Genomic DNA, 13,168 nt, shown 5'->3' with positions numbered 1-13,168 from the left:
TTTTATACTAAAATCATTAGAAATACGACTTCTCATATGAAAGGAGTAAGAAAAATCTACATTGACTGATCAGATGAGGAAAACATTGAACGAATATAAACATGAGCTTCCCTCCTTAAGTAAAAAAGATTTGCAATAATGAATTTCACCACTTCATATGCCAGTCAACAATATCAAATATTCTTAAAAAGTCAAGTGAATATTTGTCAAATGAGATAAATGATAAGAATGCAAAGAGGCACAAACTAGCAAAAAATCCCGAGTTGGAAAAAGTATTGTATGAGTTGTTTCTCTAATATAAAAAGAAAGTGAAGATGATTGGAGAAATGATCAAACCAAAGCAAAAGAGATTTTGTAGAAAATGTATGCACTCTAATCCGGAATTTAACTTCTCAAGTGGTTGGCTCAAGTGGTTTAAGGCAAGACATGGAATTAAATCTTATCGAAGGTTTGGTAAAAGTGGTTCGGTAGCTATCAAGAATATTGAAATTGTTTTACTAAGTATAAAAACTAAACTATATCAATTTCAATGGAATGATATACAATATGGATGAAACGAGTTTATTCCATTGTTTGGAAGCAGATTATTTGCTCGCTACAAATTAATTGGAAGGACAAAAGAAGGACAATGAGATAATTACTATTGTTGTTTGTTGCAATGGTGTGGTTCTGACAAAGTACCACTTTAGATTATTGTAAGTATACCAATCTTAAATGCTTTAAAAATGTAAATATTAGCAATCTTAATTGTCATTATCAAGCTAACAAGAAAGCATGGATGATTGGATTACTTTTTGAAGAATTTGTTTATTAGTTTGATAAAAGAATGAATGGCAGAAAAGTTCTACTTTTGGTGGACAATTGCCCAACCCATCCAAAGGTTATTGAAGGCTTGAGTAATGTTCAACTATTTTCTTGCCTCCTAATACAACCTCAAAGATTGAACCATGTGATGCTTGGATTATTTGAGCACTAAAAATTCATTATTGATGTCATTTTTTTTCCTAGCATCTTGGAAGGCTGTGAGATAGGAGCAATAAATTCGAAAAAATTAACATATTGAATGCTATTAATTTTATTAATGCAGCTTAGAACATTGATGTGAAGACAACAATCGTTGCAAATTATTTTTGACATTGTCAAATTCGGTCAGACGAAGATGTGGCTACTGAACAACAAGTTAGTGAAGACGAAGGCATCCTGGATTACATGAATCTATTTCTGGTCTACACTATAGAAATACCATGGATATTGAGCATCTTTTGAATTATCCTTGTGAAAATGATGTAGTGATGAAATCTCTTACTAATGAAGAGATTATTTGCGGAGTAATAGATAAGTCCGTTGATGATGATCATGATTTAGATGACAGTTATAGTTTACCAAATGCTTCCACAAAAGAGGCTTTTCAAGCAATAGTAACCTCAAATACTTACTTTCTATAGCAAGAAATATATATGCACATATAGTGCATGCTTTATAAAAAATTAAGGATGAGGCTGAGTTTAATTTAAGAACAAAGAAAAAACAAACAATTTTAGATGCATATTTTTTAAAAAGAGTTGAATTAAGAAATGAAAGTTATCAAGAAAAAAATTCTCAATAATAGGAACTTACAGGATTATTGATTTATATTTGATCAATTATTGATTTATATATTCGTTGGCCCTTAAAGGATTTGAAAAAATTTATTATCTTATGCATTTAGTAAAATTATTATTTTTGTACACTGGCCCAAATCAGGACCGAAAGAATTTATTATTTAAGCGAGGTTATTAATTTATCAAGGTTTTATTGTATCTAGTTTGTTGCTAATATGACGATTTTGGATCGCGAATAAATTTTTAATGGGCTCGTGATTGAATTTAGAAATTATGGGCCATTCATGAAAGCTTACACATTGAGAAGAAAAGCAAAAATTCAAGCTTTAAATTGATTATTGGTGTCGGTGGCTTTCGCACGTGCCACAATTCATAAAAAACTTCAAATTCAATAAGGATTTTAGGGTGTGTTTACCTACTGAAATGAAAATGAAGTATGTGAAATCCTCTTATCTTAATATTTGCATGCTTATTTTAGGTTGGGAGTAGAAATTCCACTAAATAGGTCTAATCCATTTTTAGTGTGAGGAGTAGGATTCCTAGTCATGGGAGAGGTAGCTATCTTACTCCCACTCCTTTGATTTTCATAAATATCCTGAAACAATCTAAAAAATTATTAATGAAATTATCAATAATTTTATTTTTAAATAATTAAAATAAAATTCATAAAAATATTTAATTTACATCATTAAAAATATTTATAATTATTATTATTTTACATAATTAAAGTTAATAATAAAATAAATAGGTTATTCTACAATATATTTTGCTATTCATTTTCTAATTAAAAGCTACGTACTCTTTACATGAGGGTAAAATTATAATTTGTAGCAATTCACTCTCAATAAAAGATAACGTAAAGTATAAATTTATTTTTATTACAAGAGACTATTGCTTAAGAGTACAACTTATATTACATAAGATTACAACTAATATTTACAAATCAAACTATTATTGTGATTAGTTTACATCAATTCTTATGAAGTACAACCCAAATTTTTATCTTTTTTAATATTCAAAGGACGTCTACTCCACTCACATTTCGAAAGAGAGAAGATTGTCTTCACTCAAATTGAGAAAGGAAATTAAACCCCCACAATGTTTGAACCCATGATCTCACAATTGTGAGATTTGTGTTCTAACCACTAGGCTAAAGCCTAGTGGCTAAGTAAAGATATAATTTATTGTGATTGTCAATCCACATTTTTATTCTAATCTAAGTATCTCATTTTCATTCCATACTCGAAATCTAAAAATTTTCACTCTTCAAAATTCTCACTCTAATACGAAAATGTTGCCTTAATTGCTTTGGAAAGTCGGTTGACGTAGAATATAAAAGCAAGCTTTATGAATTCAACCTTTGCACACGGACGCAAACAAAAAAACTGAGAATAGTTGAAGCAAAGCAGACATCAAGGGTTTGAGAGAAGAGATTTTTAGCAATTTGGTTTTATTTCGCATGATTGGTTTTTTCTTTTTTTTTTTTTCAATTTAATTATGCGTAACTTTTTTTTTACTAGGATAAGAATGATATCTTATTCAATAAAATAATTTTTTTATTCAATTAATTTTTTGTACATATGTGTTTTAATGTTTATAGTTCTTGTTTTACATGTTTGATTGTTAGAATTAATATTCGGGTATATATGATTTATATATGATTATTTTTTATTATGCGTCTTTTATTAAATCATTTACATAGAGTAGTTAGAAATTTTTTGAATATTTATTATTTCAATATTATTTATATGGAATGCTTAAATATCGTATTCTTAGGCAGCAAAAGAATCTATATAAGATTAACTTTAAGCAGGCTTAATTGTTATAGCCATGAATAGACATAGATTGGTTTTAGTTGTCACTCAAACTTAAAAATTAATTGATAATTAGATAATTATTAAGTTACTACCAGAAATTCTGAAACTTTTATAGCATTAATCTTTTATATTATTATGTTAATTTACTTGCATCATCAAATTTAATTTTCTCAAATAAAATATATTTTCCAACTATAGTTAAGTTATAATTAACTTAGATTTAATTTTTCTTTCCTAAAATTAACGGTCCATGCAGGTTCAATCTCGTTATTTTTAGTGCATACTTCAAGAGACTCGTACATTCATAAGTACATTAAAATTTGCATAATAATTTGTGGCAATTGGGATGAAATTCATGCACTCAATTCACACACTCTGCTCTCTTCAGCTACTTTACTAATTCGGGACAAATAAATAAAGGAAGTGCTTTTAATACAAAGCATGTGAAAGAGACGAGAAAAATAAAAAAGTAAAATGAAAATTTATTTATTTTATTTTATTTTAGTATCTATCTATTGTCTCTTATCTTTATTTAAGTTTCACAATATTTTAATAGTTAATCAAATCATTTAGAAGAAAAATGGTGTTTGAACACCAAAAAGATACCACTAAGACAGAAACGACAGTCTTGAAGCATGAGTAACATTATCATTTTGTGTGTCGCTACAACAATATTATAACTCAAATAGTAACCTTTATTTCTATCTTAGTAGTATATTTTTAGTGTTCAAATATCAGTGTTCACTTGAAAATAGTTAGCCTTTTCGCCCTTTTCTGAAATAATAAATTGCAAGAAAGCATTGCATTCTTTTAATAACACGCTAACTTAGATTATAGTTCTCTGTTTTTCTGTTGAGTGCCTTTCTTTACTTCCAAAGCTTGAAAGTCGCAAGTTAGCAACAAATCAACAACTACAAGTCTGCAACAAATCAACAACTACAAGTCTGCAACAACGCTGACAGTTATAATATGTGCGAATATATTTCCAACCATCAGACGGAGTTTGGTGTTCCATTCCAGGCCTCATAATTTTCATCACCTTCTACAGTTGAAAAGTATCAACATACAAATAATTCTCTAATCACAACATGAATGCAAAAAATTGTAGTTGCAACGGCAGTTCGGCTTTAAGAGGGTATAAATCAAGCCCAACCATGCAATTTCACACCAGTCATATGATTAGATAGCAAGCAGCATCAATCAACCGCAGGTTTGCTATTGTAGGCTTCTCTTGCCTCCAGTACATCTGGAGAATATCTAGTTGAAAGAATTTCAACTCGTTCAGGAAATGACTTGTTTCCATCTGTACCTAAGTGTTTAACCATTTGGTTCCATCGTTTTTGACATAAGGTTCCAGACCTATGCTCAAGAAGATTATCCCAGTCTACATCATCCATGCAGCAAGCATCCAAGCTAGAAAGAGCGTTTACCAGGTGGAAGTCATCGGTATCAGCCCATTTCCCTTCAGCAACCATAGGTGAAGTTAGCTGATCATACCATTTCATGCAGCAAATAGCATTTGATCTGGTGGCCAATTTGTCGCTAATTGCCTCCCAACTGATATTATCTCGCAACATGCCGTGCTTAGTTTTCTTTTCTTCCAAAGCCCTCATTCGCAAATCCATATTCACCAAGTCAAATAATTTCTGATACTCTTCTTGGGACCATTGTCCTTTCTTCTGATTGGGCAATCGTACTCTGCGCCATGCATCCTTCACATGAAATCTATGCTTGCCAAGCGCATTGGCCAGCATTTTCCAATTAGATCCATGTTTTTCATGGAACTTGCGGACAAGTTCCAACTCTTCTGGGGTCCATTTACGGTTTTCATCTCTTTGAAATATAATATGAGCTCGATAGTATATACTGTCATAGGGCCTCCAAGGTAAGGCTGATCCTATTTCCTTCCAACAATGTTTGACTTCTGGGTGAGATCTACAATGCAAAACCATATTTAGACCTTCTTCGCCTAATCCATGAGTCTCTATGTAGTTCATAACAGCTCTTTTAATCATCTCATCTTCTTCTTTAGAGAACCGCTTACCACGCACGAAACCATCATCTTTGCCATTTTTCGCATCAGATGAAGGGAAAACCTGCACATCATTAGAGAAGCTTACTTTCTTGGATCTCTCTTTTTGTGCAGAACCTTCGGACAGATCATTGGGCTCAACACCCTTTTTGGTTTGGGAAGCTTTTTTATCACCACCTGAATGTTTTTTCACTGACGTAGCCTTCTTTTTCTCTTTTATGCCATCTTCTTCAAGGACAGCATGCCCTTCGATTTCTTCAACTCTACTGTTCGCATTACAAAGTTTCTCAGCCTGTGTGCCATCATTGTGGGCATTCTTCTTTTTCTTCTTCTTCTGCTTCCCCCCATTCTCAACCTTTTCCATCATGTTTCCGTCCAGTTGCTCCCTTTCTCTAATGGCTTCTCTGGTTTCCTTGTTATTACCCTCAGCATTGTCACTCAAAGAGGAACCAATGCCATCATTGTTCATCCCTTCCTTCAATAATTTTTTTCTCTTTTTCCTTACTTTCAACTCAGAATTATTTCCTGAATCTTCTTGGTAATTCTTTTGCAGGCTAGCATTCTCATCCATTGCCAGCTGCTTTTGCTTTGAATCCTCATTAATTTCACTGACTTCTTCATCATTGTTAATTCTCATATCTTTTGGAATTTCATTTTCATCCTCACTAATTTCTAATTTTCTCTTCTTCTTCTTCTGCCTCTCCTTTTCACTTCCAGTATTGTTCGTATCCACATGACCCTCTACAATAACCCCATTTCGACTATCACCAAATTCAAAATCATTACCACCAACCTCATTTATCTTCCTCTCATTCTCATCAACATAATCCTTCATTTCAACTTCATTTTCACTGGCCCTTAAATCAACATCCCTCTTCTTTTCCTCCTCTTTAAAATCGACTTCGCCCTCGGTCACAATCCCATTCTCCCTCTCACGCCCTTTGTTGCCCAAAGTTTTCTTACCCATGACACAAGACCTTTCTTCAAACACTTCAACTACTTAACACAAACTACTAATGCGAATCTGAAAACAACACGAATATACATACAGAGAGGGTCAAATTGCAAACATTTTAAATGTTTCATGCGCGAATTAATATTCTTAAGCCATCTTCCGCACGAGGTAATATCGCACACTCGGAAAATGACTTTCACCCGTTGTATAAACTAACCTTTGTTTTCGACGGACTGACGGCGTTGGATTGGCTGACAAACGGACGTACGAACGACGGCAAATAAACGGCTGGTGCAGGGAATGCCGTCCGAGTGAGAGAAAGCGTACTGTTAACAGAGTTGCGGCTTTTTGGAGCAGCGATAGGGTTTTTTTTCCTTTCCTTTTTATTTTTTTTTTGGCTATTCCTACGGACATGACTATTAAATTAACTTGAAGTGTTTTTTTTTTTAATATTTACTTGAATATATTTTAAGTTTCATAAACTCAAATTTTATTATTTTTTTTAAATTCTAAATAATAATAGTAATAAATTATTTATTTTAAATACGTGAAAGTAGTATTTTTTTAAGTAGTTTTTATAAAATATTTAAAAATAATAATGTGGTTATTGAAATTTGAACCAAAAGTTTAAAATCATTAAATAACATTTTTACCATTAAATTACAAGTCTTTTGTTACACGAGAAATGTGTCCGAATTTTTTTTAATTTAACTATTTCAGAAAACTTGAGTTACATTTAAAAAAAAAATTAATGACTCAGAAACGTCCAAAAACCCCTCATAGACCTTAATTTGGTCCGAACATGATGCCTACCCCCCACTTCAATAATGTTATTGGTGCATCGGTTCTGCTCTTCTCAATATGTAACACAAATAAACCAGTGCAAGTGATGCGGACCACGGCAGCGTTATACCATAAAATAGGCCACTCCCTCTTTGTAATATGCGTGCACAATCGTGACTGAGTTTATAAATAACCAAAGCATAGCGCTCGCTTGCTCTCCCATTTCTTGTCTAAAGCTTGGGCTCTCATTTCTTTTATCAAAATTCGCTCTTTATTAATTTTAATTCCCACATTTTCATTATTTAACAAATTGCTTAATCAAAACGAGAATGCTTCCTGCATGAGTTCATAATAGATTAATATTTTCATCACATTTATAATTTTAAATTTTTTTGAGCTTCTCATTTTAAGCATCAGAATTCAAAAATACATAAAATAGAACCAATAATCACCAAACTCAAATCGAATGGATCGATTTGATTGGATCCTCCAGGTTTTTTGGTCAATTTATTCGTAGATTACCTGTGGAAATTTATCATACACACAATTGATCGAAGATTAATTATTTCTTCTATCAATAACATTCATTATTATATAAAAAGATTAAAAAAAAAAATCAAAATGTTGTTGAGTGTTTGAGAGTGCGTGGGCCGGGGCTCCAACGGTTCTCACCAAATTGAAAGAATCTTCTGGAACATCGCGACCCTTCTAATATAGCTAAACCCTAAGCTCCCCAAGTCCTCTCGCAGCTTCTACTTGTTGTTGGTACCTTATCCGAAACAATTTCCCTCAGCAGACGCTTTACTCCGTTTGGTTGATTGTTCGAAATGGCTTCTGCTAACGCCCTTTCTTCGGCTTCCATTCTTTGCTCTCCCAAACAGGTACGCTGATATTTTTCATTGCTTCAGCTAGAAATTTGCTGTTTTTCACATTTTTAGTTGTTGTTTATTTATTTTTCTATCTGCAGGGGAGCTTGAGGAGGAGAGGAAATCAGAATCAGGGTCAGAGAGTAAATTACAGGAGATTCGCTGTTAGAGCGTCTGCCAAAGATATTGCTTTTGACCAGATCTCCAGGGCCGCAATGCAGGCCGGCATCGATAAGCTTTCCGATGCTGTTGGCCTTACTCTGGGTCCAAGAGGTATTAGCCTCTTAATCCCTTTGAACGCTTGAATCATTGAAACTTGAAAAATCTCTCCGTAAAGTGTGGTAATCTGGTTTCTATTGGTGTGTGATAATTTGAACGTTGCCAAAATGGTGAGTTGATATCAGTAGTTAATCATTGTCTGTATTTGACTAAATACTGAGAGACTTCCCTGCGATTGCCAATCTGGGTGATTTTGAAATTTGTCTGAAACCAAACAGGGGAGGTGGTAGTCCTATAATTATGCCAATGAACTGAGTAGTTGACGCTTATGTGTATTTTTAATGAATGTGTGTTAACTTTTTTATGCTCTGCGTAATTAGTAATGTGGATTAAGGAACTACAGAGGGTCAATTGATATTTATGTTTGGCATCTTGAAGGGAGAAATGTTGTTCTGGATGAATTTGGAAGTCCGAAAGTGGTTAATGATGGAGTAACAATAGCCCGAGCTATTGAGCTCGCAGATCCCATGGAAAATGCTGGTGCTGCTCTTATTAGGGAGGTTGGCCCAATCCTGATGAATCTTCAATTATTTTCCCTTAGTAATAGTTCATACAATGACATTTTTATGTTCGTAACACATGGTTGATGATATGTATTGACTGTGGGATGCAGGTTGCAAGCAAAACCAATGACTCTGCTGGTGATGGAACAACAACTGCATCAGTTCTTGCACGAGAAATAATTAAACTAGGACTCCTGAGTGTCACGTCTGGTGCAAATCCTGTCTCCTTGAAGAGAGGGATTGATAAAACTGTACATGGGTTGGTAGAAGAGTTGGAGAAGAGGGCCAGGCCTATCGAAGGTCGTGATGATATCAAAGGTATTTGGCTGTCTTGTGTCATAATCATTATATTTCTGCAATTATGGTCCTTTCTTCTTGTATTTACTGTGTTTCCTTTGCTCTTTTGTCTAGCTGTTGCTACCATCTCTGCTGGGAATGATGACCTGATTGGGACAATGATCGCCGATGCAATTGACAAGGTTGGTCCTGATGGCGTCTTGTCAATCGAGTCATCATCATCATTTGAGACTACTGTTGAAGTTGAGGAAGGAATGGAGGTATGTATCTTTCTTCCCTGTGGGGTCCTCTTATTCTGTGTTTGGTCTTGATCATAAGTAATGATCCTCTCTTGTTCTTTGCAATCTTTTTAATTTCCAGATTGACAGGGGTTACATCTCTCCTCAGTTTGTCACAAACCCTGAGAAATTAATTGTTGAATTTGAGAATGCTAGAGTGCTGGTCACGGATCAAAAAATTTCAGCAATAAAGGATATAATTCCCTTGTTAGAGAAGACCACACAATTGAGAGCACCATTGCTTATAATTGCTGAGGATGTCACAGGAGAGGCTTTGGCTACGTTAGTCGTCAACAAGCTCAGGGGCATCCTTAATGTTGCTGCCATTAAAGCTCCTGGTTTTGGCGAAAGAAGAAAAGCTCTCCTTCAAGATATTGCCATTGTGACTGGTATGCAGCTGCCTACCTTTAAAGTGAAATTTACTTCTTTTATCTTTTCCTTATTTTGATTGTTTGATGACTGGTTAAAATGGTTTTCTAATTTAGCAACAATAAGTGGAAGGATGAATTATTGTTTAGGCATATGATACACTTTGAGAATTGGGGTTAGGAAGTGGTTTTCCAAAAATTATGTGAAGTTTGACTTTCTCGATGACTACAGCTGTTGGGTGGTTCTGGTCCAAATTCTGACTTATTCATGGTTGTTCTCGTGTATTTTACTTTAGGAATTCCTTGATGACACAATGTTTGATGTTTAGCGGTGCCCACTAGAGCTACATCCTGGTTTTAAACTGTGGGAGGGCTGACAAATTTTTTTCCTTTATGAATTTCATTTGTTTTTGTTTTACATTTGTATTGCTTACTTGGACTAATCTTCTGTGTTCTTTCTCTTTTCTTTAGGAGCTGAGTTTCAAGCTGGAGACCTGGGCTTGCTTATTGAAAACACTTCAGTTGAGCAGCTAGGTACAGCTAGAAAGGTGACCATCAGAAAGGACTCCACTACCATTATTGCTGATGCTGCATCAAAGGATGAAATACAAGCTAGAATTGCACAGCTGAAAAAGGAGTTGGCTGAGACGGATTCTGTTTATGACTCAGAGAAACTTGCTGAGAGAATTGCTAAATTGTCTGGCGGGGTTGCTGTTATTAAAGTTGGAGCTGCCACAGAAACTGAGCTTGAGGACCGTAAACTCCGTATTGAAGATGCCAAGAATGCAACTTTTGCAGCCATAGAGGAAGGTATTGTTCCTGGTGGTGGTGCTGCTCTGGTTCATCTGTCTGATCATGTTCCTGCTATCAAGGACAAGCTTGAAGATGCAGATGAGCGATTAGGTGCTGACATTGTGCAGAAGGTAACATCTTTAATGAATAAGCATTTCTATTTGATTTTGATTTTCCACCATTGATGATCCTTTTTATTGTACTGATTCAATATATTTGCACCTAGGCACTGGTAGCACCTGCATCACTGATAGCTCACAATGCTGGAGTTGAAGGTGAGGTTGTTGTGGAGAAGGTGAAAGCTAGTGAATGGACGACTGGTTACAATGCAATGACAGACAAGTATGAGAACATGCTTCAGGCTGGAGTTATTGATCCTGCAAAGGTGACAAGATGTGCATTGCAGAATGCGGCTTCAGTTGCAGGAATGGTCCTGACCACTCAGGCTATTGTCGTGGAGAAGCCAAAGCCCAAAACTCCGGTAGCCGCTCCGCCACAAGGTCTTATGGTGTAATCTCTAGGACTCTCCAGATTTAGTTAGGAGGTTTATAGATGAAAGAGTGGTTTTATTGCGGTGAACTGAAAAGACAAGTTTTACTTAATTGATATAAAATCGTGTCTTTTTTGTACGGGATTATTGGATTATTGCTGTAAAATGTTGTCTGCTCTTCACCGTCTTGAGATGCAGCGGTGAAAATTTATTTTTGCTTATGGGTACTTGATCCCAATTCTGGTAAGTAGCTATTAATTATTGAACGGTCCGACAAATAATGACATAAACATTAAGAAAACAAGGATTCTGCTAAATTTAAACCAAAAGTGTATCTTCTTGATTGTTGACATCCATTACCGCAACTGTTGTCTACTAAAAATTTTGACTAACAGAAGAATGACCATTGGATCCGGCAGCGGCAGTAACAGTAATAAAATAATAGCTAGACAGCAGATACTGCGGAGTGCCACACTAAAAACTCTTGGCAGTTTCAACAACTTACGCAATAAAATTCTTTCTTGTATAACCTATTATAGTTGCTTTCCCATTGTATTCTTGTTTGTCAATCACCTTCAACCTCTGCTCCAATATTTCAAGCCTTCTAGCTGGAGTTGCCAGCCGTGAGTTAACCAAGCTATATATAAATGTCGTTGAAATCAGAAGTTATACCAAGTGGCCCAGAGAGTTTCACCTTCGGACGTTACAGTTTATCAAACAGCTCAGGATATGAAATTCAGATATGTTTTTTGAATTCAGATATGTTTATCAAACAAACTAACATCAGTTTGTTCAGATATCTCCCTTACCTCACTGCCCAGTAGCTATAATGACAACAAATAGTAAATAAAAAGTTAAGACAGTGATGCTCTTGTAGCATCCAAGACTCGAGAGTTTCTTATGAATATGCTCAATGTTTATAGGACAAGTGGCTTTCTTATCGCAGGCTATGGACAACGTATTGATGCTTGTAATGGTGTTTATAACACTGTTTATGACGGCATTGGTTGGGCCAATTTTCTTCTTTACAAGAAAATCCGCAAGGCTATTGAGGCAGTATGAAGGACAATACAAAGAAGTAATCCAGAGACAGAGCTTCGACTTCTCACTTGCATTCACTCAACAAGAAACCTCTCAGGAATCATCAACCTCTTCAAAGTCTCCAACGCCACAAGAAAATCCCCACACTGCATCTTCGCGCCTCCGCTATGATGATCGTCCACGAGGTGCGCAAGACTGCTTCTTCTGGCACCATAAACAACCTAACTCGCGAGAAAGCAGAGTCAGAACAAATCATCAACGCCTTCAAGGACTTCGAATCCGAAAACGATGCCGTCACTGTCCATCCGCTCACAGTCGTTTCACCTTGCGCACACTGCACGAAGACGCCTTCAACCTCGCTGAGGAAAAGCAGGTGGCCATGATCTTGTTACCATATCACAAACAGCTAGCCGCCGATGGCGGGTTACAAGACGGAATCACTCACTAAAAGAAGTAAACAAGAACATATTGGTCAATTCACCCTGCTCCGTTGGGATACTAGTTGATCGAGGGCTAAGATCGTCAATTCGCTCGGATTCAGTAAACAGGCCGGAGCTCCGTTTCGCGATGCTATTCATCGGCTGGTCTGACGATCAAGAGGCTTTAAGCTATGCATGGAAAATGGCGGGAACACATGGGGTCATCTTAAGTGTTATACGGTTTTTGGCTAGCAAAGAAGCTGAGCAGAGTATAATGCCGGAAGTTGAAAAGGACGAGGAGGGGATTTTGACGGAGGCAACTGAAATGAAAAGGGCGAGAGAGTATGATGATGAGTTTATGAACGAGTTCAGGTTCAAGACGATGTGTGCTGAGTCGATAATTTACTATGAGAAACTAGTGAACGGAAGTAATGAAGTGGTAGAATGTATTGCGACCAAGTACAATATCTTTGATCTTTACATTGTTGGACGTGGGGAACGGGCGAAGTCGCCAATAACGATGGCATTATCGGAGTGGAGTAGTGACAGTCCGCAACTAGGGCTGATCGGGGAAACGTTGGTGTTGTCTCAGTTCACGGCACAAGGCTTCAGTCTTGGTGGTGCAACAAGCTGCCGTTGTTGGGTTG

The 13,168-nt window shown here is 35.8% G+C and overlaps 2 protein-coding genes across 2 annotated transcripts; one reads left to right on the top strand and one right to left on the bottom strand.

The window, feature by feature from the left end:
- Nucleotides 1-4,345: 4,345 nt before the first annotated feature.
- On the bottom strand, nucleotides 4,346-6,805 carry LOC102615174 (uncharacterized). Its single transcript, XM_006487984.4, has 2 exons — nucleotides 6,623-6,805; nucleotides 4,346-6,474 (listed from the first exon to the last, which is right to left on the bottom strand). The coding sequence occupies exon 2, from the start codon at nucleotides 6,415-6,417 to the stop codon at nucleotides 4,615-4,617; it is 1,803 nt and encodes a 600-aa protein (XP_006488047.1). The 5' UTR covers nucleotides 6,418-6,474; nucleotides 6,623-6,805; the 3' UTR covers nucleotides 4,346-4,614.
- A 1,033-nt stretch (nucleotides 6,806-7,838) lies between these two features.
- LOC102614876 (ruBisCO large subunit-binding protein subunit alpha) lies at nucleotides 7,839-11,203 on the top strand. The gene is made up of 8 exons (XM_006487983.3): nucleotides 7,839-8,069; nucleotides 8,156-8,327; nucleotides 8,712-8,833; nucleotides 8,947-9,154; nucleotides 9,248-9,393; nucleotides 9,494-9,800; nucleotides 10,251-10,702; nucleotides 10,798-11,203. The coding sequence occupies exons 1-8, from the start codon at nucleotides 8,016-8,018 to the stop codon at nucleotides 11,083-11,085; spliced, it is 1,749 nt and encodes a 582-aa protein (XP_006488046.1). The 5' UTR covers nucleotides 7,839-8,015; the 3' UTR covers nucleotides 11,086-11,203.
- Nucleotides 11,204-13,168: the final 1,965 nt, after the last annotated feature.

Source organism: Citrus sinensis, chromosome 8, assembly GCF_022201045.2.
Source record: "Citrus sinensis cultivar Valencia sweet orange chromosome 8, DVS_A1.0, whole genome shotgun sequence".
Lineage (NCBI taxonomy): Eukaryota > Viridiplantae > Streptophyta > Magnoliopsida > Sapindales > Rutaceae > Citrus > Citrus sinensis.
The sequence above is the reverse complement of the archived record's forward strand: the minus strand, read 5'-3'. Positions and strand labels throughout refer to the sequence as shown.

Bases quoted from the DNA above. Each gene is read 5' to 3' on its own strand.
- LOC102615174 (XM_006487984.4), bottom strand. From the start codon at position 6,417: ATGGGTAAGAAAACTTTGGGCAACAAAGGGCGTGAGAGGGAGAATGGG.
- LOC102614876 (XM_006487983.3), top strand. From the start codon at position 8,016: ATGGCTTCTGCTAACGCCCTTTCTTCGGCTTCCATTCTTTGCTCTCCC. The intron at 8,070-8,155 runs GTACGCTGATAT...TTCTATCTGCAG, and splicing joins TTCTTTGCTCTCCCAAACAG to GGGAGCTTGAGGAGGAGAGG. The intron at 9,155-9,247 runs GTATTTGGCTGT...TCTTTTGTCTAG, and splicing joins AGGTCGTGATGATATCAAAG to CTGTTGCTACCATCTCTGCT.